This window comes from Periophthalmus magnuspinnatus, chromosome 3 (assembly GCF_009829125.3).
Source record: "Periophthalmus magnuspinnatus isolate fPerMag1 chromosome 3, fPerMag1.2.pri, whole genome shotgun sequence".
Lineage (NCBI taxonomy): Eukaryota > Metazoa > Chordata > Actinopteri > Gobiiformes > Gobiidae > Periophthalmus > Periophthalmus magnuspinnatus.
The window spans coordinates 8,615,122-8,641,462 of NC_047128.1; the positions used below are offsets into that span (position 1 = coordinate 8,615,122).

Here is a 26,341-nt window from a genome sequence, read left to right on the forward strand (position 1 = left end):
TTTAACTGTTAGATTGCAGATATGTTCCTGAGCGATGGTTAATATCTCTGTCGTTACTGGTGGATTCCACATGAAACAAAAACTAATGTGATATCTTCTCTGTCAGTAAAAAATAAGATTCACATTTGCTGAGTTAGTCCTTAACAATACAAAAATTGTTTCAACATTTCAATTTTCTGTTTTGATATTTCTTTCAAAAATAGTGCTCATAAAGTTAGGACCCTGCTTTCCATCTGAAATGATGACTTCCAAATCTTCGCAATAAGTCACTCTCCCTTAAGAGCTCTGTCACATTACAATCAGCATGCATCCCACTAATGAAATTACTGCACATCACATCAGGTTTGTGAAATTGTAGTGTATTGTTTTGTATCATGCTTTTGTATATTTATGGAGAATTGCATGGGTTGAGTCTTGGTCTCAGCCCACAACTGTAAGGAGAGTTTGAAAAGGTCCCCAGAGAGATTGTTGAAACATGCATGGATGACATCTAAAGCCTTTTGAAGCATGTTTTTGATGAGGGAACAATGTTAGGGTTAAGGTAGGAAGCTCCAAAAAGTAAAATTTTCATAATAGCCACTCTTTAAAGTTGTCCAGACAATTTTCAAAATGTATTTCTGTACTTGAGGTTAACCATCCTCATATACACAAAAAACAATGTATGGAAATAACTTTCTAAAACATTTTCAAGTAAAAGTTGCCTCCACATTTACACAATGTGTGCTTTCCTTCAGTCAGTCAAACGTAACCTGACGCCATGACTATTTGTGAGTGTTTGGATCTGTGTGAGCCCTCTCCTCTAGAGTAGAGGGACAGGAAAAGGCCTGATATTGTGCGAGCCAGCCCTGCCCGTCTGCCGATAACGCTCCCCTGATGCCAGAGATAGTCCAGACGCCAGCTTAAATGTGGCTTGCTGTATTGAAGTTGCCCTGTAATGATAGTCGTCTCGAACAACACAGAGCCTAACATTTGGGGGGGGGGGTGTAGGGAGGGGTGCCCTGTTTCTCCTCTACCCTTTATGCCAAACAGTTTTAGCCCCACTTAAAGTGCACATGACAGGTTTTCATGTTTTTGTAGTTATGACTTGGTTTGGTGGGGTAGTACCTGTGGTAAATATTTATCAAAGCTTTACATCAGTTACATGGCAGTTTCTGGGAAAAAGTAGAAAAGAGAAATACAAAAACACAGGAAGTAGCACTCATTTCTAAAACAGAATTTTTGTGTCATCAACACAAAAACATTTTATGTAAAAGGAAGGTATTTTTCTGTTCTTCATTTAACAAAAGAAATGTGTTGTCATTTATTTTTACTGGTCTAATTATAACTATTGTACAATTTCGACAAGTTGTGACCCTTGTTAACATTATGATTGCTAGGTGATAGTTACGGAATTCTCTGCCCATGTCAAACTGGGAAGTAAAGTATTAAACTGCTCCAAAATTGAACAAAAATTGAAAAAAGTAGACAAGATTTGTGAGTGTCTTAGTTGAACAAAACTTTTAATTAATTAGACAACACCAGAAAAGAGCATGTATGGTGGATTGAGTTTGTAGATTTGGGAGTGAAACATGAATTTAATCTTCCATTTTAAATATAAATACACAGTTTTCTAGTATTGTATAAATAGTTGTTTTCATAAACTTTAATGAAGTTGTAGTCTTTTAGTGCAGTTTGGGTCAGATAAATGGTCAGATCATTATAGTTTTGCCACGCCCCCAGGGTATGTCTTTAGTTGACCAAAAATTTCTTTGGTCAGCTGCAGCTCTACTAACCTGTCATATGCATTTAAAGATTTTAGATGAATATTACAATTTAAAATGTGCAAATTATAACTCACAGTGCCACAGATACTCTATAGCAGACACAAGCACAATATGTCTTTTTTAAAACATAATATTTGGAAGTCCACTGGTCAGGAGTTGAGTGTTATCCCCCCCTTGCCCCCTCGGCCTCCCGCACCCCCTTCTCTCAGCACAGTGGAAGAGTCTAATAACTGGACGGGAATCTAATCCTTGGCACTGGATGAAAGCCTGGGGTCTCCCTCCCTCTCTTTCTCACAGTCTTTTCGGAGCATTTTTTCCGCAGTGGATGGTGGTTATGCTTGGCAGCTTCTCGCCCTCTCTCCTCCTCATTTTCCCGCTCCCTTGTTCAGCGCTCTTGTTTTTTTTTTACTCTTCTACTTCCCCTGTTTTCTGCCTCAACTTTTCTTCCACCCTGTGCAGCACTGGGAGGACACATCCCTGCGCAATCACCTGGAAAAGGGAAATTAACTTTTCAACAAGCTTTCAAGTTAGAGATGGTTGTGCATTAAATTTGCAGAAAAATGTGCCATGGGTAGGAAGATTGGACTTGGGTAATTGTCAACATTAGCTGTTAGCAAAAATAATCAAAGGTAGGAAGATTGGACTTGGGTAATTGTCAACATTAGCTGTTAGCAAAAATAATCAAAGGTACTGTACTTGATTGTCTTAAAAACATACACTTTTCACGCTATTGTCATGATGATTTAACATACAATTTGGATAAAATATTGTAAGGCACCAAAGTGTTCCGCTCTTCAAGGAGATACAAAGTTGACCTAAAGTTACAAATGTCTGACACTATCTTTGTCCAAAGGTCCGTGCACATCCGCTTTGTGTTAATGCGATTAGCTGCCGGTTCATCTGTTTCGTAGCTCAGAGGACGCGCCATATCGCTCTGTCCCGAGGTGAGCTGTGAGGACTTTTGACGAGATTGGCACTAAGAGACAGTAATGTTGAAATGGAATAACAAAGGCTACTTATGTAATTGGTAAACAGAGCTGTTAGATGGTGGTGGGCCTAAATGCTTGCAGGATAATTGATGCCAGGCTAAGAACATGCACAGGTCTTCTTCTTCTTCTTCTGGCATTGATGAGTTGACTGATGTTGTCAGTAGTTACATTATCTTTTGTGAGGATCACGTGATCCCCCAAAAGACCGTTAAATTATACCCAAATAATAAACCATGGGTTACGAAAACTTTGAAGATCTTACTAAGTAAGAAGAGAAGGGCTTTTTGCGAGGGCAACCTGTTAGAACTAAAGCAAGTAACACGAGAGATCAAATGTGAAATTAGGAGAGCTAAAATCAATTATAAATCAAGGCTTGAGAAACAGTTGGGACAAAATAGAATGGGCTCGGCCTGGGATGGCCTAAACACTATTCTAGGTTCCACCAAGCTGAAACAGTCTAAGATTAACTTGAATGATATTAAATCTGATAAACAATTAGCTCAAGTTTTTAATTCTTTTTACCTTAGATTTGAAACAATGGATTTTACTAATGAAATTCTTAAACGGAAAAATGATTTTCTTTGCCCTGGCTCACCACCTTTCAATGAACGGTTAGTGGTCTCTTGCTTTAGACAAACTAATGCAAAGAAAAGTCCAGGCCCAGATAATATTTGCGGCCGCCTGTTGTCCTCTTGTGCGGAACAATTCGGTCCAGTCTTCTTTTATATATTTCAGATGTCAATCCACCAGCAGAGGGTGCCAAAGACATGGAAACAAAGCACAATAATTCCTGTGGCCAAACTAAAACACCCCAAGGTTTTAAATGATTTTAGACCAGTGGCTTTGACCTCACTAGTCATGAAATCCTTCGAGAGGCTTATGAAAATTAAGTTGTTCCTTTAGTGGAGCACTTGCTTGACCCCCTGCAATTCGCATACAGGGCGGGTCGTGGGGTGGAGGATGTCACAGCAGCTCTTTTAAATATGGTCCTTAAACACCTAGAGAGCTCGAAAACGCATGCAAAGCTCCTATTCTTGGACTTCTCTTCAGCTTTTAATACCATCCAGCCACACCTTTTAATTGACAAACTTGTTTCAAATTTTAATTTGGATTTTAACATGGTGGGCTGGATTTTAGACTTCTTAATTGGGAGATCACAGAGGTGAATGGGTGCCTCTCTGATGTTTTAAATTCTTCTACAGGATCTCCTCAGGGTTGTGTGCTCTCGCCACTTTTATATATTTTGTATACAAATGACTGTCGCAGTAATTACGTAAATCAACATATATTGAAATTTGCAGACGACTCTGTCATCATCAGTCTTTTGCATGGCGATGAAAAAGACCATGGCCCAGTTTTTGAGGACATGGTACAGTGGTGTGACAACTCTTTTTTAAAACTAAATGTAAGTAAGACTAAAGATATGTCTACTGACTTTAGCAGACAGGTCAGAACTCCCAGAGTGACCGTTATCAAAGGTCAAGAGGTAGAGCTAGTGGAAAATTATAAGTACCTGGGAACCTTGATTGACCACAAACTGAACTTTAATGATAACACAAACATGCTGTGCAAGAGAGGTCAGCAGCATCTGTTCTGCCTCAGAAAACTTTCGTACTTCCAGGTGGACAGGACTTTGATGACTTTGTTTTATAAATCTTGTGTTGAGTCTGTTTTAACTTTTTCTATGTTGTGTTGGTATGGGAATCTGAATATCAAAGCTAAAAAATCACTCAGTAGAATTGTACATTTGAGTGAGAAAATCTTGGGGGCCCAGCAGGCTTCTCTGTCTGAGCTGTTCTCCAGAGAGGTGAGAAGGAAGGCTCTGAGCATCTTGTCTGATGATGCTCATCCTCTTCATGATGAGTTTAGTTTTCTTCCTTCTGGCTCTAGGCTCAGATTTCCTAGAGTGAGGAGTAATAGGTACAAGAACTCTTTTATTCCTGCGGCCATTTTGCTTTTAAATGCTGCTCAGGGTAGAAACACATTTTAATCTTACTTACCGCTGTGTATTTTTCCTGTTCTGTGGATGGACAAATATGTACTGTTTTGTTTTGTTTTTGTTTTTTTTGTGTCCTTTCAATGTTTTTATATGTGTTTGTCTTTTTTGTATTCTCTCTGCTGTAAAACTAATTGCACCATGGGGGACACAAATAAAGTGAAGTTGAAGTTGAAGGTCTCCACTGCTAACATACACAGACCACTTCTACTTCCCCTGCTGCAACATAAACAGGCTGAGAACCAAGGTTGTCAAAAGTATTAAAATCAGATACTAATTGATACTAAAACTAGCATCAAATATAAATAATCACTTGAGCAGGTATCAATAATAAAAAAGTCCCATTCATAGGACAGAAATAAACCTTTCCTGAATAGCTTTAGAATGATCCTGAGCTGTATCAGAACAAGTATAAGACCACATAAACTAGTATATGCCCATGGACCACTATGGAACCTACCTGGACGACTGACAGATTACAGACCATTTTATGTTGAAAATCACATTCTTTTGTCTAAAGAGTTATTATCATGTTATTGAGTCTATTTCTTTGCATCAAAATTAAGCTAGAAATTTTAGCACTACAAAGAACCAGAGCCAGAGTTTATACATACGCACACACACACACACATTTTATATATACACACACACACACACACACACACACACACATTATCAAAAATAAGCAACCACATTTAGGATTATTCCAAGATCAATTATTTGATATCTAATAGAGCTAAGAACAAAATGAGAGGTCTGAAACGTGAGCACAAGTGTATGCTCTTCTTGACTTACGGTGTAATGTAGACACTACTGTATGAGCTAAAAATACCTCCAGAGTCTGGACCAGAGGCTTGGACCAGACCATGTCCCAGGAGAGCAGCTGATTTAGGCTCTGCTTATGTGACCTGTGCCCCTCAGAGAGCCTTATCACCTGGACATACCTCTGTGATTCACACTAATACAGATGATGCACTTAATACCATAGCGACACAGAGTTCAGTTGACTCAAGGAAAAAAGTCCCTGCAGCCAACTTTTGGGAACCGATCATTTGAGACATGTTATATTTTGGAGGTTCATGCTAATAGGATTATGTGCAAGATAAATCATTTTAAAGTCACACTATGTAACTTTTTGGCAAAAATTACAAATTACATAAAAGCATGTTTGTTTTTTTTCAATGTAGCTGTGTTTATTGCACTGAAAAATATGCGTTGTTACTATGAGCAGGGTTGCATCTCCACAAACCTGACATTTATTTGACCTAGAGGAGGACCTCCACCTGCTTGTTTCCATGGAAATATTGTTCTTTGTCCTTTCTACTCCACTACATTTTGTCCTTTCTACTAAGTATTTTTTCATTATTGTTTGAGAGAAAAGACTGCGGGGTTTATGTTATAAGTTCATAATTTGAGCAAACAAAAATATACAAATAAAAACTGCTAGAAACAACATATTGATTCATTTGTTGCTGTTGAACAAAATTCAGCACAAAACCTTTATCAAAATCACTTTATTAGATCTCAAAATCAAAATCCTTTTACTTTTTACTCTTAAAGCACATTTCTAAACAGTTTCTTTGCTCTAGTATCTGTAATTTTACTTAAAAAAATGGAGTACTTCTTCCACCACTGCATAGACATATTAGACACATGAGTATGCACTGCACTACACTTTTGAATATATGGAACTCATTGCATTGGGAATATCCCTCTTACGTCAGCACACTCGATTACAGGCTGTTGTAGTCTTGGATGAGGTTAGTTCATTAAATGGTTTAAATTAAAGTTGAGTAAAAGGCCTGCTTAAAAGGCCCTTGAAAGCCAAAAAATCCCCGTTTTTTATGGGGTCTTTGGGAGTGAAGGATGAGGATGTGCTTCCCCACTGTCTTCCCGCTGAATAATAATAATAATTAAAGCCGCAAGCGACATCGAACGGCCCTCGCGGGCTGTGCTTCGCACTCGGCCGACCCGGCACTCCCTGTGGGTGGCGCTGATGTGCCACTTGTCCCTTTTTTATTGAGGCTTTGGACTCCAATTGGTACCAAACAAGTGAAAAGACATTGGAAGTGCTGATGCACAAAATGGCAAAATTTGGGTTTTTCCAGGCATCGCAATGGCAACACTGTGCAAAATACAAACTTGGCCCCTGGACTTTTTTGACGGGGACAATCTGAAGAATCACCGTGCCAAATTTCACATTCCTCAATGAAGCGAATAAGTTGTTATAAGACTTTGAAATGTACGAAAATTTGGACATTTTCCCATTAGGATAACATGGGCGCGTTCGCCCATCGCCATGGCAACCCAGTGAAAAATATGACTTGGGTCTGATTGACTTTTTTGATCAGGATGACATGAAAAGTCATGGTGCCAAATTTCACATTATTCCATGAAACTAATATTTTTCCCATTGAGTCAGTGTTGACGCTGACATGCTAGCAACAACAAATATGGATGTCCCATGCCCGTCATTCGCTAACGCGCCCGTCATTCGCCATGGCGTCGGGGTCCGCCATTGACCTCCCATTGACTTCCATTAATTTTAGCAGTAATAAAGATGGCCCATGCTTGCAGCATGGGGCCTTGGATAGGGCTCGATGCCAGGAGTGTGTTTGGGGACATAAGCGCTTCGCGCTGCGTGCGTCGACATTGAGTCAATGGGCGAAGCTGACATGCTAGCAAGAACAAATATGCATGTCCCATGCCTACGGCATGGGTTGCTAGGATACAGGAGTCTGTGCAAGGTGCGATGGGGCCACGAAGTTGCGTGCTTCTGTCGTAACGGGTGCGGGAAGGACCAAGAGGTGCAGACTCGGGGCAAGGTTACAGTGTTTATTTACAAAGACAGTGAAAGTCAGTCTTAATAGTTCATATAAGTCCACACGGAGAATCACAGAGCGGGAGGCAGACCAGGCGGGCGGAGTGCAGGTCGGGGACGAGGAAACTGGGACCGGGGTGCAGGCAAGAGCAGGGCGAGACGGGGGCAGGCTGGTCCGGCGTAGTCCAGAGAGCGGAGTCCGAGCTGGAGACCAGGAGAAGACAGGTAGCGAGACGGAGGGGTGACTTTACCGGAGCCGGAGCGCAGAGGCAGGAGCGGGGATGAGCGAGGACAGGGATCTGGAGGGTAACAAAATCCAAATGAGTACATACAGGTTGATACCAGGATACAAAACTGAGCTGGAACATTCACGTTTAAAGTTCGCTGGTCCGGACTGGTTTGATCTGCGAAACGCGGAAGGTTGGGTGGATCCAGAGAGACGGGGGCAACTGGAGTCGCACAGCAGACGGATTGATGATTCTTACAATCTTAAATGGTCCTAGGAAGCGGGGAGACAGCTTGCGGGAGTCGGTCTTCAGCGGGATGGTCTTGGATGAGAGCCAAACCATTTGGCCGGGCAGGTATGTGGGCGTCGGAATGCGGTGGCGATCGCCCGCTGCCTTGGTGTGCGCCCTGGACCGAAGGAGGGCTGCCCTGGTCTTGTTCCAGACCCGATGGCAGTGTCGGAGGTGATGCTGGACTGACGGAACGGCAAGGTCCTTTTCCTCCGCGGGGAAAAGCGGAGGCTGGTATCCCAAGGATGCCTGGAACGGGGACATCCCGTTGGCCGAGCTCACGAGAGAATTGTGGGCGTACTCTATCCAGGGCAGGTAAGAACTCCAAGTTGCGGGGTTAGCGGAGACGGTGCATTGCAGTGCAGACTCTAGGTCCTGGTTAGCCCGCTCCATCTGCCCATTTGACTGCGGGTGAAAGCCGGACGTGAGACTCACCGTCGCCCCCAAACCGTTGGAAAAGGCTCGCCACACCTGGGACGTGAACTGGGTCCCCCTGTCAGAAACGATGTCCACCGGGATGCCGTGAAGGCGGAAGACATGATTGGTGAGCTGGTCGGTGGTCTCCTTGGCCTCCTTGGGAGCTTGGGCAGGGCTATGAATTGAGCGTTGGAGAACCGGTCCACCACCGTGAGGATGACCGTGTTCCCCTGGGAGGTAGGTAGTCCAGTCACAAAGTCCACTGCGATATGGGACCACGGCCGCCGAGGAACTGTAAGGGGATACAAGAGTCCAGAAGGGGGTGAATGGGAGGCCTTGGCCCGAGCACATACCTGGCACGCTGAGACAAAGGCCCGGGTGTCCGTGTCCATGGTGGGCCACCAGAAGTGCCTCTTGAGCAGAGAGAGAGAGCGACTCGCACCGGGATGGCAGGCGAACCTGGAGGCGTGGACCCACTGGAGCACCTGGGAGCGGACAGAGTCTGGGACAAACAGTTTACCAGGTGGGCGTTACCTGGGTCAGGGTCGTTGGTCTGGGCCTCACGGACGGTGTCCTCGATCTCCCAGTGGACCGCGGCGACAACGCATGAGGGAGGAATGATCATCTCCGCGGGACCCAGGCTGTCCTCCAGGGTGAACTGGCGAGAAAGTGCGTCCGGTTTGATGTTCCGGGACCCGGGACGGTAGGTCAGGAGAAAGTTAAAGCGACTGAAAAACAGGGACCAACGAGCCTGACGAGAGTTGAGTCGCTTGGCAGACTGGATATATTCCAAATTTTTGTGGTCCGTCCAGACCACGAACGGCTGCTCTGCCCCCTCCAGCCAGTGGCGCCACTCCTCCAGGGCGAGTTTGACGGCCAGAAGCTCCCGGTCCCCCACGTCATAGTTGGCCTCAGCCGAGGACAACCGGCGGGAGAAGAAGGCGCAGGGACAGAGGCGATTGTGGGGTTCAAACCTCTGCGACAGCACGGCCCCCACTCCCGAGTCGGAGGCATCTACTTCCACGATGAATTGGCGCCGGGGGTCGGGCTGGTGTAGGATGGGAGCAGAGGTGAACAGCTTCTTGAGCTTCCCGAAGGCTGATTGCGCCTCGGGGGACCAGGAAAACTCTGGAGCTGCTTGCGGTTGGTCGGGACGGGACAATCCGCGACAGCCTGGATCTTCTCGGGGTCGGCTTTCACTTGGCCCCGCCCCACAATGAAGCCCAAAAAACCGACCTCCTCCGCATGGAATTCACACTTCTCTGCCTTAACAAACAGTTTGTTTTCTAGGAGGCGCTGAAGAACCAGGCGGACATGACGGCGATGCTCCTGAAGGGACTGGGAAAAAATCAGGATGTCGTCCAGATAAACGAAGACGAACCGGTTCAAAAAATCACGGAGAATGTCGTTAATCAGGGCTTGGAACACTGCAAGGGCATTGGTAAGGCCAAAGGGCATGACCAGATATTCGAAGTGGCCAAGGGGGGTCTTAAACACCGTCTTCCACTCGTCCCCCTCCCTTATGCGCACAAGATGGTAGGCGTTTCGCAGGTCCAGTTTAGAAAAAAACGGTGGCTCCGTGGAGGGGCGTAAAAGCAGAGTCCAGAAGGGGGAGCGGGTACTTGTTTTTAACGGTGATATTGTTCAACCCCCGGTAGTCGATGCAGGGGCGCAGTGATTTATCCTTTTTGGCCACGAAGAAGAAGCCTGCACCCACGGGGGAAGTAGAAGGTCGGATAATTCCAGCGGCCAGGGAACCCCGGATATATTCCTCCATAGACCGGGCAGACAGGTCGGGGAGGGGTAGAGAGCACGGGAGGACAGGAACAAACGGGCGTCATGACAGCTTCGTGCGCAACTTTGTGAAGAAGCAATAGGCCCTACGGCCTGTACGGGCCCTACGCCCTGTATGGGCTCGGGCCTAAGAATAATAATAATAATTAAAACTGCAAGCAGTGATAAAGGCCCTCGCCACCCCTTGCGACCGCGGGGTACACGCTACCGTGAACATCCTACGTTTCGTTCCCGCTTACGTCGCTCCTCCCCCCAAAATCAGCGTCTCAGTAGTACTACTCCATTCATTCCAATGAGACCATTTATGACATTGTCACGCCTGTACGGTTGGAAATAGAGGTATATGTTCATTGGCTTTTTTGTTCAGTATGATGAGAGGAATATGTGTACCAAATTTCAATGGCCTATAACACAGTAATTATTTTTCATCCTTGTTATCCAAATCCCATGTATTTCAAAGAGAAATGTCAGATGTTGCCATGGCAACACCTTTGAAAATAGAGGTATGTCTTCAATGACTTTTTTGTTCAGTATTGGAAGGCGGATGTAAATGCCAAATTTCAAATGTTTGTGACAAACTAAATTTTTATGTGCCATTTAAAAATTTAAAGAGGGCGCTGTGGAGCAATGTTATCTTTGATATATGTAAATTTCATATCTATGTACTCAGAGCAAGATTTTGAACAAAACGTATATTAATGCCGGAAAATAGGAAACTGCATGTTTGAGTTACGGGCAATTGAAAATTTCAAAAAACGTCATTTTTCGTTGTAGGCTGGCCACACCCACATTTTATAATTTAGAAAAATCCAAGAGAGTAGCCTATAATCCCACATGGGACTAGTTCATTTTGACCAATTTGCAAGTTTCTTGAATGAAAATTAGAGGCACGAAAAATATTCAAAATTCAAAATATTGCTTTTTTTTGCAGGCTGGCCACACCCACATTTTATAATGTAAAAAAAATTCAGCAGAGTAGCCTATAATCCCACATGGGTCTAGTTCTTTTTCACCAATTTGCATGTTTCTTGAATGAAAATCCACGGCGCAAAAATTTCAAATGTGAGAGGTAAAATTTTGAAAAAATGGGGTTCCGCCCACAATGGCCGACTTCCTGTAGGGTTTAGGGTGGGGTCATAATATAATTTTTTACTTGTCTTGACATGTTCTATGTTTGTACCAAATTTCATTTGTCTACGATGAAAAAGGTCTCCCATTGCCATAATGTATTTTGATTTTTGAGGTGGTGCTATTGAGTCATTTTGAGACATAATTTTTTTTGCAAATGAAAATATTTTTTAATTTTCCAACCTTGAATTTCAGCCATAGTTTGATGAGTGTAGAGCATCTATTTAGTCTACAACAAAGTCCAGTACTCTGAACCCCATTCATTTCAATGACACATTTATTATGTTACCACGGTAACATAGTTGCCGATAGAGGTATAATCTCATTGGCTTTTTTGTTCAGTGTGCCAAGCCAAATGCCCATGCCGAATTTCAAATGTTTATGTCAAAGTAATTTTTTTTGCCCAATTCAAAAGTTCAAGGGGGCGCTGTGGAGCAAAAAAAATTCTGACATATGCAAATTGTATATCATTTGGTGCCGATGAAGATTTTAAACAAAATGTATATTAATGCCGGGAAATAGGACACTGCATGTGTGAGTTACGAGCAATTTAATAGTTCAAAATATTGCTTTTTTTTTGCAGGCTGGCCACACCCACATTTTATGATGTAGAAAAATCCAAGACAGTTCCCTATAATCCCACATGGGTCTAGTTCATTTTGACCAGTTTGCAAGATTCTTGAATGAAAATCCATGGCGCAAAAAATCCAAATGTGACAGGTAAAATTTTGAAAAAATGAGGTTCCGCCCACAATGGCTGACTTCCTGTAGGGTTTAGGGTGGGGTCATAATATAATTTTTTACTTGTCTTGACATGTTCTATATTTGTACCAAATTTCATTTGTCTACGATGAAAAAGGTCTCTCATTGACGTAATGCATTTTGATTTTTGAGGTGGCGCTATTGAGTAATTTTGAAAGAATCATTTTTTTGAACATCAAAATAATAAATTGTTCGCCAAACTTGAATTTTGGGTCCAATAAAATTGACTTTTTGTTAACGTTCAAGGGGTCAAAAGTGGCTTCAATTCGGCCACCAAAATAATAATATTAATAATTAAAACTGCAAGCAGTGATAAAGGCCCTCGCCACCCCTTGCAACCGCGGGGTACACGCCACCGTGGAGATCCTGCGTTTCGTTTCCGCTTACATCGCCCCTCCCCCCAAAATCAGCGACTGAGTAATACTACTCCATTCATTCCAATGAGAGCATTTATCACATTGTCAGGCCTGAACGGTTGGAAATAGAGGTATGTCTTCATTGGCTTTTTTGTTCAGTATGATGAGAGGAATATGTGTACCAAATTTCAATGGTCTATGAAAGTAATTATTTTTTCATCCTTGTCCGAAACCCATGTATTTCAGTGAGAAATGTCAGACATTGCCATGGCAACACCTTTAAACATAGAGGTATGATGTCCTTGACTTTTTTGTTCAGTATTGAAATAGGGATGTCCATGCCAAATTTAAAATGTTTGTGACCAAGTAATTTTTTACGTGCCATGTAAAAATTTCAAGGGGGCACTGTGGAGCAATGTAATATTGCGTGTAAATTGCATGTCTATGCACTCAGATCAAGATTTTGAACAAAATGTATATTAATGCTGGAAAATAGGAAACTGCATGTTTGAGCTACGGGCCATTTAAAACTTTGAAAAACTTCTTTTTTCTTTGCAGGCTGGCCACACCCACATTTTATAACTTCCATGAATTCCAAAAGAGTTCCCTATAATCCCACATGGGTCTAGTAAATTGTGACCATTGTGCAAGTTTCTTGAATGAAATTCCACGATATAAAAAATCCAATTGTGAGAGTTAAAATTTTGGAAAAAATGGGGTTCCGCCCACAATGTCCGACTTCCTGTAGGGTTTAGGGTGGGGTCATAATATTATTTTTTACTTGTCTTGACATGTTCTATGTTTGTACCAAATTTCATCTAAGATAAAAAAGGTCTCTCATTGCCGTAATGTATTTCAAATTTTGAGGTGGCGCTATTGAGTCATTTTGAAACATTAATTTTTTTCCACATGAAAATACAAATTTTTTTGCCAATCTTAAATTTCAGGCCATAGTTTGATGAGTGTAGAGCATCTATTTAGTCTACAACAAAGTCCAGTACTCTGAACCCCATTCATTTCAATGACACATTTATTATGTTACCACGGTAACATAGTTGCAGACAGAGGTATGTTCTCATTGGCTTTTTTGTTCAGTTTGCCAAGCCAAATGTCCATGCCAAATTTCAAATGTTTAAGTCAAAGTAATTTTTTTGGTCAAATTCAAAAGTTCAAGGGGGCGTTGTGGAGCAAAAAAAAATCTGACATATGTAAATTGTATATCATTTTGTGTAGATCAAGATTTTAAACAAAATGTATATTAATGCCGGGAAATAGGACACTGCATGTGTGAGTTATGCGCACTTTAACACTTCAAAATATTACTTTTTTCTTTGCAGGCTGGCCACACCCACATTTTATGATGTAGAAAAATCCAAGACAGTTTCCTATAATCCCACATGGGTCTACTTCATTTTGACAAATTTGCAAGTTTTTTGAATGAAAATCCAAGGCGCAAAAAATCCAAATGTGAGAGGTAAAATTTTGAAAAAATGGGGTTCCGCCCACAATGGCCGACTTCCTGTAGGGTTTAGGGTGGGGTCATAATATAATTTTTTTACTTGTCTTGACATGTTCTATGTTTGTACCAAATTTCATTTGTCTACGATGAAAAAGATGTCTCATTGCCGAAACGTATTTTGATTTTTGAGGTGGCGCTATTGACTTTTTTTGAAACATTAATTTTTTAGCACATGAAAATACAACATTTTTAGCCAATCTTGAAATTTAGGCCATAGTTTGATGAGTGTAGAGCATCTATTTAGTCTCCAACAAAGACCAGTACTCTGAACCCCATTCATTTCAATGGCACATTTATTATGTTACCACGGCAACATGGTTGCAAATAGAGGTATGTTGTCGTTGGCTTTTTTGTTCAGTTTGTGAAGCCAGATGTCCATGCCAAATTTCAAATGATTTTAAAAAAGTAATTTTTTTGGTCCTATTTAAAAATTAAAGGGGGCGCTGTGGAGCAATATAATGTCTGACCTATGAAATTTTATATAATTATATTAACAAAAAGATTTTGAACAAAATGTATTTTAATGCCAGAAAATAGGAAACTGCATGTTTGAGTTGCGGGCCATTTAAAACTTCAAAAAACATTTTTTTTTTTTTTTGCAGGCTGGCCACACCCACATTTTATTACTTAGAAAATTCCAAAAGAGTTGCTTATAATCCCACATGGGTCTAGTTCATTTTGACCAATTTGCACATTTTTTGAATGAAAATCTGAGGCGCAAAAAATTCAAATGTGAGAGGTAAAATTTTGAAAAAATGGGGTTCCGCCCACAATGGCCGACTTCCTGTAGGGTTTAGGGTGGGGTCATAATATAATTTTTTACTTGTCTTGACGTGTCCTACGTTTGTACCAAATTTCATTTGTCTACGATGAAAAAGGTCTCTCATTGCCGCAATGTATTTCAAATTTTGAGGTGGCGCTATTGAGTCATTTTCGTACATGAATTTTTTTGAACATTAAAATACAAAATTTTTCACCAATCTTGAATTTTGGGTCCAATAAAATTGACTTTTCGTTAATGTTCAGGGGGTCAAAAGTGGATTCAAAGTCGCGACCAAAATAAGAATAATAATGGAAACACATTTTCCACCTATTATTTTTCTCCTAAACCATAACAGCTACAGTCATGTGACTTTCTCACATTGTGCCCCATCACAAATAAGGCCCCTGTGAATTTTTTCACACGTCCACGACAAATCGATTGTCTTCTACGAATCTTTGAAAATGAAATTTGAAGAGGGCGCTAGAGAGCCATTTTGTGAGAGAGTGCCTTGATTTGCATACCATTGCGTTCAGCTCACAAATGTGCATAAACGCTGTATTAGCGTTTTCCCAACAAAAAATGTGTGAAAGAGAAATATTTTATTGAAATATTGCAAAAATTGCGATTTTGTTGAAAATTCACCCTGACCACACCCAAAGTCATAATCAAAATGTAATTGTTAATCTTTAATCACACATGGGTTTAGAGGGATTTGACCAAATTTGACGTGTTTGTGATGAAAACTGTGCGAGAAAATATCCTGAATGTGAGGGTGCGTACTTTTGTCGTTCCCGGGTTTGATCCAATATGGCCGACTTCCTGTACATTTTAGGGCGGGGCCATAATATAATTTTTGTCATGTCCCAATATGTTCTATATTTTGATGTGAGTTTCAGATTTTTAAGTTGACTTTTTTCCGAGTCGGGCTCCCATTGGCCCCATAAAATCAAAGTTTGAGGGGGCGCTGTGGAGCAATATAAAATCTGACCTGTGTAAATTGTATATCTATGTGTTCAGATCAACATTTTGAATAAAAAAGTATATTCATGCCGGGATGTAGGACACTAACTGTGTGAGTTACATGCAATTAAAAACTTTAAAAAATGGCTTTTTTCTTTGCAGGCTGGCCACACCCACATTTTATTACTTACAAAATTCCAAAAGAGTTGCTTATAATCCCACATGGGTCTAGTTCATTTTGACAAATTTGCAAGTTAGTTTAATGAAAATCCAAGGCGCAAAAAATCCAAATGTGAGAGGTAAAATTTTGAAAAAATGAGGTTCCGCCCACAATGGCCGACTTCCTGTAGGGTTTAGGGTGGGGTCATAATATAATTTTTTACTTGTCTTAACATGTTCTATGTTTGTACCAAATTTCATTTGTCTATGATGAAAAAGGTCTCTCATTGCAGCAATGTATTTCAAATTTTGAGGTGGCGCTATTGAGTCATTTTGATACATTAAATTTTTTGAACATCAAAATAATTAATTTTTCACCAATGTTGAATTTTGGGTCCAATAAAATTGACTTTTCGTTAACGTTCAGGGGGTCAAAAGTGGATCCAAAGTCGCGACCAAAATAAGAAGAAGAAGAAGAAGAAGAAGAAGAATGGAAACACATTTTCCACCCCTTATTTTTCTCCTAAACCATAACAGCTACAGTCATGTGACTTTCTCACATTGTGCCCCATCACAAATAAGGCCCCTGTGAATTTTTTCACACGTCCACGACAAATCGCTTGTCTTCTACGAATTTTTGAAAATGAAATTTGAAGAGGGCGCTAGAGAGCCATTTTGTGAGAGAGTGCCTTGATTTGCATACCATTGCGTTCAGCTCACAAATGTGCATAAACGCTGTATTAGCGTTTTCCCAACAAAAAATGTGTGAAAGAGAAATATTTTATTGAAATATTGCAAAAATTGCGATTTTGTTGAAAATTCACCCTGACCACACCCAAAGTCATAATCAAAATGTAATTGTTAATCTTTAATCACACATGGGTTTAGAGGGATTTGGCCAAATTTGACGTGTTTGTGATGAAAACTGGGCGAGAAAATGTCCTGAATGTGAGGGTGTGCACTTTTGTCGTTCTCGGGTTTGATCCAATATGGCCGACGTCCTGTACATTTTAGGGCGGGGCCACAATATCATTTTTGCCATGTCCCGACATGTACTATTTTTTCATGTGAGTTTCGGATTTTTACGTCGACTTTTTTCCGAGTCGGGCTCCCATTGGCCCCATGAAAATCAAAGTTTGAGGTGGCGCTACCGAGTCATCTTTCGTTATTTTTTCTCGGGGTCTTTTGTGACAATTAGAGCTCGTCGAGTTCTAATTTTTGACACCACTCACTGCCATGTCGGGGCGTGTTTACTACTTGATTTTTGCCATTTTCCGGGTTTCGGACGCGGTTTTAATGAGTCCCTCGCCGGGACGGAGTCCCAGGCTCGGGCCTAATAATAATAATAGAAACGCATTTTCCACCCATTATTTTTCTCCTAAACCATAACAGCTACAGTCATGTGACTTTCTCACATTGTGCCCCATCACAAATAAGGCCCCTGTGAATTTTTTCACACGTCCACGACAAATCGATTGTCTTCTATGAGTTTTTGAAAATGAAATTTTAAGAGGGCGCTAGAGAGCCATTTTGTGAGAGAGTGCCTTGATTTGCATATCATTGTGTTCAGCTCACAAATGTGCATAAATGCTGTATTAGCGTTTTCCCAACAAAAAATGTGTGAAAGACAAATATTTTTTTGAAATATTCCAAAATTTGCGATTTTGTTGAAAATTCACCCTGACCACACCCAAAGTCATAATCAAAATGTAATTGTTAATCTTTAATCACACATGTGTTTAGAGGGATTTGGCCAAATTTGACGTGTTTCTGATGAAAACTGTACGAGAAAATGTCCTGAATGCGAGGGTGTGCACTTTTGTCGTTCCCGGGTTTGATCCAATATGGCCGACTTCCTGTACATTTTAGGGCGGGGCCATAATATCATTTTTGTCATGTCCCGACATGTTCTATTTTTTGATGTGAGTTTCAGATTTTTACGTTGACTTTTTTCCGAGTCGGGCTCCCATTGGCCCCATGAAAATCAAAGTTTGAGGTGGCGCTACCGAGTCGTCTTTCGTTATTTTTTCTCGGGGTCTTTTGTGACAATTAGAGCTCCTCGAGTTCTAATTTTTGACACCACTCACTGCCATGTCGGGGCGTGTGTACTACTTGATTTTTGCCATTTTCCATGCTCCGGACGCGATTTTAATGAGTCCCTCGCCGGGACGGAGTCCCAGGCTCGGGCCTAATAATAATAATAATAATGGAAAAAAATTTTCCACCCATTATTTTTCTCCTAAACCATAACAGCTACAGTCATGTCACTTTCTCTCATTGTGGCCCATCACAAATAAGGACCCTGTGATTTTTTTCACACGTTCACGTCAAAGCGTTTGTCTTCTATGAATTTTTGAAAATGAAATTTGAAGAGGGCGCTAAAGAGCCATTTTGTGAGAGAGTGCCTTGATTTGCATATCATTGCGTTCAACTCACAAATGTGCATAAACGCTGTATTAGCGTTTTCCCAACAAAAAATGTGTGAAAGAGAAATATTTTTTTGAAATATTCCAAAATTAGCGATTTTGTTGAAAATTCACCCTGACCACACCCAAAGTCATAATCAAAATGTAATTGATAATTTTTAATCACACATGGGTTTAGTGGGATTTGACCAAATTTGAAGTGTGTGTGATGAAAACTGTGCGAGAAAATGTCCTGAATGCGAGGGTGTGCACTTTTGTCATTCCCGGGTTTGATCCAATATGGCCGACATCCTGTACATTTTAGGGCGGGGCCATAATATCATTTTTGTCATGTCCCGACATGTTCTATTTTTTGATGTGAGTTTCGGATTTTTACGTCGACTTTTTTCCGAGTCGGGCTCCCATTGGCCCCATGAAAATCAAAGTTTGAGGTGGCGCTACCGAGTCGTCTTTCGTTATTTTTTCTCGGGGTCTTTTGTGACAATTAGAGCTCGTCGAGTTCTAATTTTTGACACCACTCACTGCCATGTCAGGGCGTGTTTACTACTTGATTTTTGCCATTTTCCGGGTTTCGGACGTGGTTTTAATGAGTCCCTCGCCGGGACGGAGTCCCAGGCTCGGGCCTAATAATGGAAACGCATTTTCCACCCATTATTTTTCTCCTAAACCATAACAGCTACAGTCATGTGGCTTTCTCACATTGTGCCCCATCATAAATAAGGCCCCTGTGATTTTTTTCACACGTCCACGACAAATCGATTGTCTTCTACGAATTTTTGAAAATGAAATCTGAAGAGGGCGCTAGAGAGCCATTTTGTGAGAGAGTGCCTTGATTTGCATATCATTGCGTTCAGCTCACAAATGTGCATAAACGCTGTATTAGCGTTTTCCCAACAAAAAATGTGTGAAAGAGAAATATTTTTTTGAAATATTCCAAAAATTGCGATTTTGTTGAAAATTCACCCTGACCACACCCAAAGTCATAATCAAAATGTAATTGATAATCTTTAATCACACATGGGTTTAGAGGGATTTGACCAAATTTGTCGTGTTTGTGATGAAAACTGTGCGAGAAAATGTCCTGAATGCGAGGGTGTGCACTTTTGTCATTCCCGGGTTTGATCCAATATGGCCGACATCCTGTACATTTTAGGGCGGGGCCATAATATCATTTTTGTCATGTCCCGACATGTTCTATTTTTTGATGTGAGTTTCGGATTTTTACGTCGACTTTTTTCCGAGTCGGGCTCCCATTGGCCCCATGAAAATCAAAGTTTGAGGTGGCGCTACCGAGTCGTCTTTTGTTATTTTTTCTCGGGGTCTTTTGTGACAATTAGAGCTCGTCGAGTTCTAATTTTTGACACCACTCACTGCCATGTCAGGGCGTGTTTACTACTTGATTTTTGCCATTTTCCGGGTTTCGGACGCGGTTTTAATGAGTCCCTCGCCGGGACGGAGTCCCAGGCTCGGGCCTAATAATGGAAACGCATTTTCCACCCATTATTTTTCTCCTAAACCATAACAGCTACAGTCATGTGGCTTTCTCACATTGTGCCCCATCATAAATAAGGCCCCTGTGATTTTTTTCACACGTCCACGACAAATCGATTGTCTTCTACGAATTTTTGAAAATGAAATCTGAAGAGGGCGCTAGAGAGCCATTTTGTGAGAGAGTGCCTTGATTTGCATATCATTGCGTTCAGCTCACAAATGTGCATAAACGCTGTATTAGCGTTTTCCCAACAAAAAATGTGTGAAAGAGAAATATTTTTTTGAAATATTCCAAAAATTGCGATTTTGTTGAAAATTCACCCTGACCACACCCAAAGTCATAATCAAAATGTAACTGATAATCTTTAATCACACATGGGTTTAGAGGGATTTGACCAAATTTGTCGTGTTTGTGATGAAAACTGTGCGAGAAAATGTCCTGAATGTGAGGGTGTGCACTTTTGTCGTTCCCGGGTTTGATCCAATATGGCCGACGTCCTGTACATTTTAGGGCGGGGCCATAATATCATTTTTGTCGTGTCCCGACATGTACTATTTTTTGATGTGAGTTTCGGATTTTTACGTCGACTTTTTTCCGAGTCAGGCTCCCATAGGCCCCATGAAAATCAAAGTTTGAGGTGGCGCTATCGAGTCGTCTTTCGTTATTTTTTCTCGGGGTCTTTTGTGACAATTAGAGCTTGTTGAGTTCTAATTTTTGACACCACTCACTGCCATGTCGGGGCGTGTTTACTACTTGATTTTTGCCATTTTCCACGCTCCGGACGCGGTTTTAATGAGTCCCTCGCCGGGACAGAGTCCCAGGCTCGGGCCTAATAATGGAAACGCATTTTCCTCCCATTATTTTTCTCCTAAACCATAACATCTACAGTCATGTGACTTTCTCACATTGTGCCCCATCACAAATAAGGCCCCTGTGAATTTTTTTACACGTCCACAACAAATCATTTGTCTTCTATGAATTTTTGAAAATGAAATTTGAAGAGGGCGCTAGAGAGCCATTTTGTGAGAGTGCCTTGATTTGCATATCATTGCGTTCAGCTCACAAATGTGCATAAATGCTGTATTAGCGTTTTCCCAACAAAAAATGTGTGAAAGAGAAATATTTTTTTGAAATATTGAAAAATGTGCGATTTTGTTGAAAATTCACTCTGACCACACCCAAAGTCATAATCAAAATGTAATTGATAATCTTTAATCACACATGGGTTTAGTGGGATTTGGCCAAATTTGAAGTCTTTGTGATGAAAACTGTGCGAGAAAATGTCCTGAATGCGAGGGTGTGCACTTTTGTCGTTCCTGTGTTTGATTCAATATGGCCGACTTCCTGTACATTTTAGGGCGGGGCCATAATATCATTGTTGTCATGTCCTGACATGTTCTATTTTTTGATGTGAGTTTCGGATTTTTACGTCGACTTTTTTCTGAGTCGGGCTCCCATTGGCCCCATGAAAATCAAAGTTTGAGGTGGCGCTGCCGAGTCGTCTTTCGTTATTTTTTCTCGGGGTCTTTTGTGACAATTAGAGCTCGTCAAGTTCTAATTTTTGACACCACTCACTGCCATGTCGGGGTCAAATCGGAGTCCCAGGCTCGGGCCTAATAATAATAATAATAATAATAATAATGATAATAATAGTAATAATACATTTTATTTGAAAGCGCCTTTCAGGACACTCAAGGACACTGTACAAGACAAAGTTAAAAACACATATTTACAGATAAAACAGAGATACAAAGCTAGATGATGGTGAGAGTGACTGATTATATGGTGTAGAATTGTGTGAACAGGTGGGTTTTGAGTATGGATTTGAAAAGTGGAAGAGAGTCAATGTTGCGGAGGTCAGGAGGGAGAGAGTTCCAGAGCTGGGGAGCAGGTGATGAGACGGGCAGAGGGGACAGAGAGCTGGAGAGAGGAAGAGGAGCTGCAGTTTCTGGAGGGATTTGTTGGGGAGACCATAGAGGAGGGAGCTACAGTAGTCAATCCGGGAGGTGACAAGACTGTGAACAAGTATGGTGTGAGGAGTGAGAGAGGGACGGAGACAAGAGATATTGCGGAGGTGAAAGTAGACATAGCGGGTGATGTTTTTGATGTGGGAGTGGAAAGAAAGTGTGCTGTCGAGGATGACACCCAGACTCTTGACCTGAGGGGAAGGAAGGACAGTGGAATCATGGATGGAGATGGAGAAGCTGTTGGATTTGGAGATAGTAGAGGGGGTGCCTACTAGGAGGCATAAGTGCCTAGAATTTACGATACTACACTTTCAAACTCAATTTCGATACTAAGGAATAGACTTGATACTCAATTCTGATACTGATTCCAATACCATAATGATAATAAAAACTCTTGAGACAATAGAATGGGATGTTCAACATTAAATTACAGTACTTTCTTTTATATTACCATGTGGCCTTATATCTGTGTAGTCCCTCAGTTTTTCAGGTAGATTCTGTAGTGGTCCATGGGCCAATACTATGGTAGTCTATGCGGTCCAGCGTTGTTAAAAGCATTGAAAATGAAATACTAATCAATACTGAAATTATTATCATACTTAAGGTGAAAATGAAATTAAGTAATGAAATTTTCTTGAATAGAATAGAATGATCTTGAACACATATAAGACCACATAGACTAGTATATGCCCATGGACCACGATGGAACCTACCTGGACCAATGAGGGATTACAAAGATATAAGGCCACATGATAATATAAATGAAAGTACTATGTTTTAATGTTGAAAATCACATTGTATTGTCTAAAGAAAGAGTTGTTTTAAAAAAAAAATATTGCCATTGTATCAGAATCAGTATTGAGTATCGAATCTTTTCACTGATATCATAATTGAGTTTAAAATGTTTGTATCGTGGCTAATATGGACTTGCTATGATACAGTTCAAGATCATTCTAAAGCTATTCAGGAAAGGTTCATTTCTATCCTATGAATGTGACTTTTTTAGTATTGATACCTACTCAAATGAGTATCTAGTTTCGATACTAGTTTTAGTATCGAGTTTTGATACTTGACCTGGTAAACAAAGGGAAAACGAAGCAAAGAAAATGTTATCCTTGTTGCAGTGAGATAGAGGCTCCCATGCTCTCTTATTGAGGCGCTGTAAAATGTCCAGACCGCAGCAGTTGCCAGCCTGGAATTCACTAATGATACACGTGGGCCTCAAATGAGAAGTGCAATTTTGTGTGTGTGTGTGTATATGTGTGTGCGTGTGTGGAGGGGCCCTGATCTCTGTGTCTATGTAATTGTGTTCGCCTACAAACTAACTACAGTTCCAGTGCATGCCCTGCCTACTGAGGGGGAGGAAAAGGCTTTGGCTTGAGAGATTTAGACAGGTTTAGCTTCAACGATATCACCAAGTCACTCAGTATATGATTTTATATTTTCAAGAATAAACAAAGATGTCTCAATCTACAATCTACAATTTAAGTAGAGCCAATCCAGGTCTAAACTAGTTCACATTTGTCCTGGTTTGGTTCTGGTTTGGTTCTGGTTTGGTTCTGGTTTGGTTCTGGTTTGGTTCTGGTTTGGTTCTGGTTTGGTCCTTATTTGGTTCTGTTTTGGTCCTGATATGTGCCCGGTTTAGTCCTGATGTATAATCTAGGGTTAGTTCCATTATACATCCACTTTTGTCTCAATTTTGATTTCTTGAGTGTGCAAGTTCGAACACAGTCTTCATCCATGAGTACTTAAAAATACTATGGGATTTTGTTGTTTTGTTGATTTTGTTGTGTTTTTGTTTTTTCTGGTAGTTACATTAGCAGAAAGCAGTACTTATTCTTATTAAGCAGTAGTTATTCCTCTGAAAGTGCTTAGCAATAAAAATAGATGTAGTATCAACAGTAAAGTAAAACGCATGCCTTCTTGATGGAACCGTACTCCTCCAAAAGCAAATGGCCGCTGTGCAAACACAACACACCTAGCTTGCAGCGGATGCTTGTGTCCCCAGAAAGTGTTTTGTTAATGGGGTAAGCACCTCCTGGCCCCTGTTGCATGGAGAGGCTCTTGGAAGTGAAAGGAATGGGGCCACGGGCACATGGCTCTTGAAATCCTCTGTGTCAATAGAGTCTGTGGAGCAAAATAATGGCATCACTCTGTGTGGGTGATAATGTGAGCTGATAGCATGAGGGCAAAGGGTCACCAGCTCAGGGACTGGTGCGGGGATGACAGAGAGCTGAATGCTGCTCTACATGCACACGTGTACATGCACACACAAACACACATATATAGGTCCATGCAAACACATATGTGTACATGCATAAATACACGTGTGTACCTGCACACACACACACGTACATGCACAACGCAAACACGGCACAAATTTTTAAGTGCAATATAGAGGCAGCACTTCTGTGACAGGTACACTGTGTTTGATCTCATAACCTAACCACCTCTCCCCCTCTCTCTGCCCGCAGACACTGGCACCTCGGTGGGCTCTTCCACAGGCAGCCTGAGCTCTCACTGGTGCAGCGTGGCGTACTGGGAGCAGCGCACTCGTGTGGGTCGTCTGTACCCGGCCCATGACCCTGCTCTCAGTATCTTCTACCACCTACCTCAGGGCACGGGGCTGTGCCTGGACCAGCTCCATGCCAATGCCTACCACAGCCGCTGCGGAGACCCAGGGGGCCATCAGCACCCATCAGGGGGAGGGAGCAGCTCCGCGCAGCAGAGCCGCAGGAAGATTGGCTTCGGGATCCTTCTGAGTCAGGAGGATGATGGGGTGTGGGTGTACAACCGCAGTCAGCACCCCATCTTTGTGCACTCACCCACTCTGGAGGCACCGGGCACCCGCGGACTCCCTGTGGAGCGGGTGCTGCCCGGGTACTCCCTCAGAGTGTTTGACTATGAGCGCTCCAGCTGGATGGCACAGCATGGAGTCAAGCCTGACGTCCAGGAGGGCCCTTGGGACCCGCACAGTATCCGTATCAGCTTTGGGAAGGGTTGGGGCCCCTGCTACTCCAGACAGTTCATCACCTCATGCCCTTGTTGGCTAGAGGTGCTGCTCAACACCCATAGATAGCACCCACTCAGCCTCTGCACAGCCTTGTTCTCACTGGACTGCAGTACAGGGGCGGGGCCATCTACATAGGTAGATCACATATCTACAGTTATTCTGCAACACAGTGATGGTGGGTGATCTATCACTCTCAGGTCTACACAGGAAGTTTAGCCTCTTTCAAGCTAAATCACAAGGCAAAAGGGAAAGTTGACTTCAGTTCATCTGAAGACTGTAAACCAAGTTTCAGTCTGATCCCAGTTCGTCAATGACAGAGATCATTATTAGTCTTTGTTCATTTTGATATTTTAATACAACACTGTGAGGTCGCTCAGATGGCACAGGCTGAGTTTGCTCAGATGGCACAGGCTCTGGACCTCCTACTTTAGGCCTTTTGTAATGCTGTTGTTTGGAACTCCCTGCATTTGACACAAGCTAAACTAGACTGTAAACATTGAGTCCATAAGACTATCTTTACCTGTCTGTACCTGAACCAAACCAGGTCATATGACCACCTGTACTATATGCAACCCACTGACAACAAGGCTCAGTATGTATCAGATTTAATATAAAGCTTCTATTATATAAAGTATATTATACATGTAAATACTTGAGTCCTTTTTACAATGCAATTATTTATGTCTAGTGTCATATGTATATGGACATTAAAGGAACATCAAGAAGCACTTTGGATTCCATATGCACCAGGATCGGCAAAGAGCATCCACCAATCAAAGGGTCTCATTCAGCAATTCCATGAAACGATGCCATACATTTGTCAATAAAATATTTGTTATAAATCATGTTTGTGGCATTTGGATTTATTTGTAAAATTTGAAAACAGTAGATGAGGAGTCACACCGCTCCATTTAAATAGAGAGAGAATAGCAATAGCTCAAATTGTGCAGTAAAAGACATTCATTCCATGATATTTGAAATTATTATTCATACTAGGGTTGTCAAAAGTATCAAAAATCTAATACTAAACAATACTAAAACTAGTATTGAAACTTGATACTCATTTGAGTTGAGTATTGATGCTAAGAAAGTCACATTTACAGGACAGAAATGAATCTTTCTGAGTAAAGAAAGTATTACGATTTAATATGTTGAGTCTATTTCTTAGTATCAGTATTGAGTTTGAAATTTTTGTTTCGTGACGACACTAATTCATAGATATTATGATGCAAACTTACACTCATTTTAACAGAGTATTGACAGTTAATCAAATGAAATAATTTCATAGATTTCAGTTAGACTGAAATCATAATCTCATATGAGCCACAGAAAAACCTGTGATGAGACTATTAGCATTTCACTTTCTATATGTAAATATTTCCAGTGAGATTTTTGTCATACTGGTTTAATCATGGTAAGCAGTTTCTGATTGGTCTATAAGCCATCCCCACAAATGCCTTATAATCCTCTTCATTGTCTCTCCAAGTATGTACTTTGTGCC

General features: G+C 41.4%; 1 protein-coding gene across 1 annotated transcript in view; it reads left to right on the forward strand.

Annotated features, from left to right (window-relative positions):
- The window catches only part of smad6a (SMAD family member 6a), a 58,379-nt gene extending 32,696 nt beyond the window's left edge, over window positions 1-25,683 (forward strand). The window contains exon 4 of the mRNA XM_055231287.1: window positions 24,302-25,683. Within this exon, the coding sequence (XP_055087262.1) occupies window positions 24,302-24,906 (605 nt within the window). The 3' untranslated portion in view covers window positions 24,907-25,683. The remainder of the gene's footprint in view (window positions 1-24,301) is intronic.
- The last annotated feature ends 658 nt before the right edge of the window (window positions 25,684-26,341 follow it).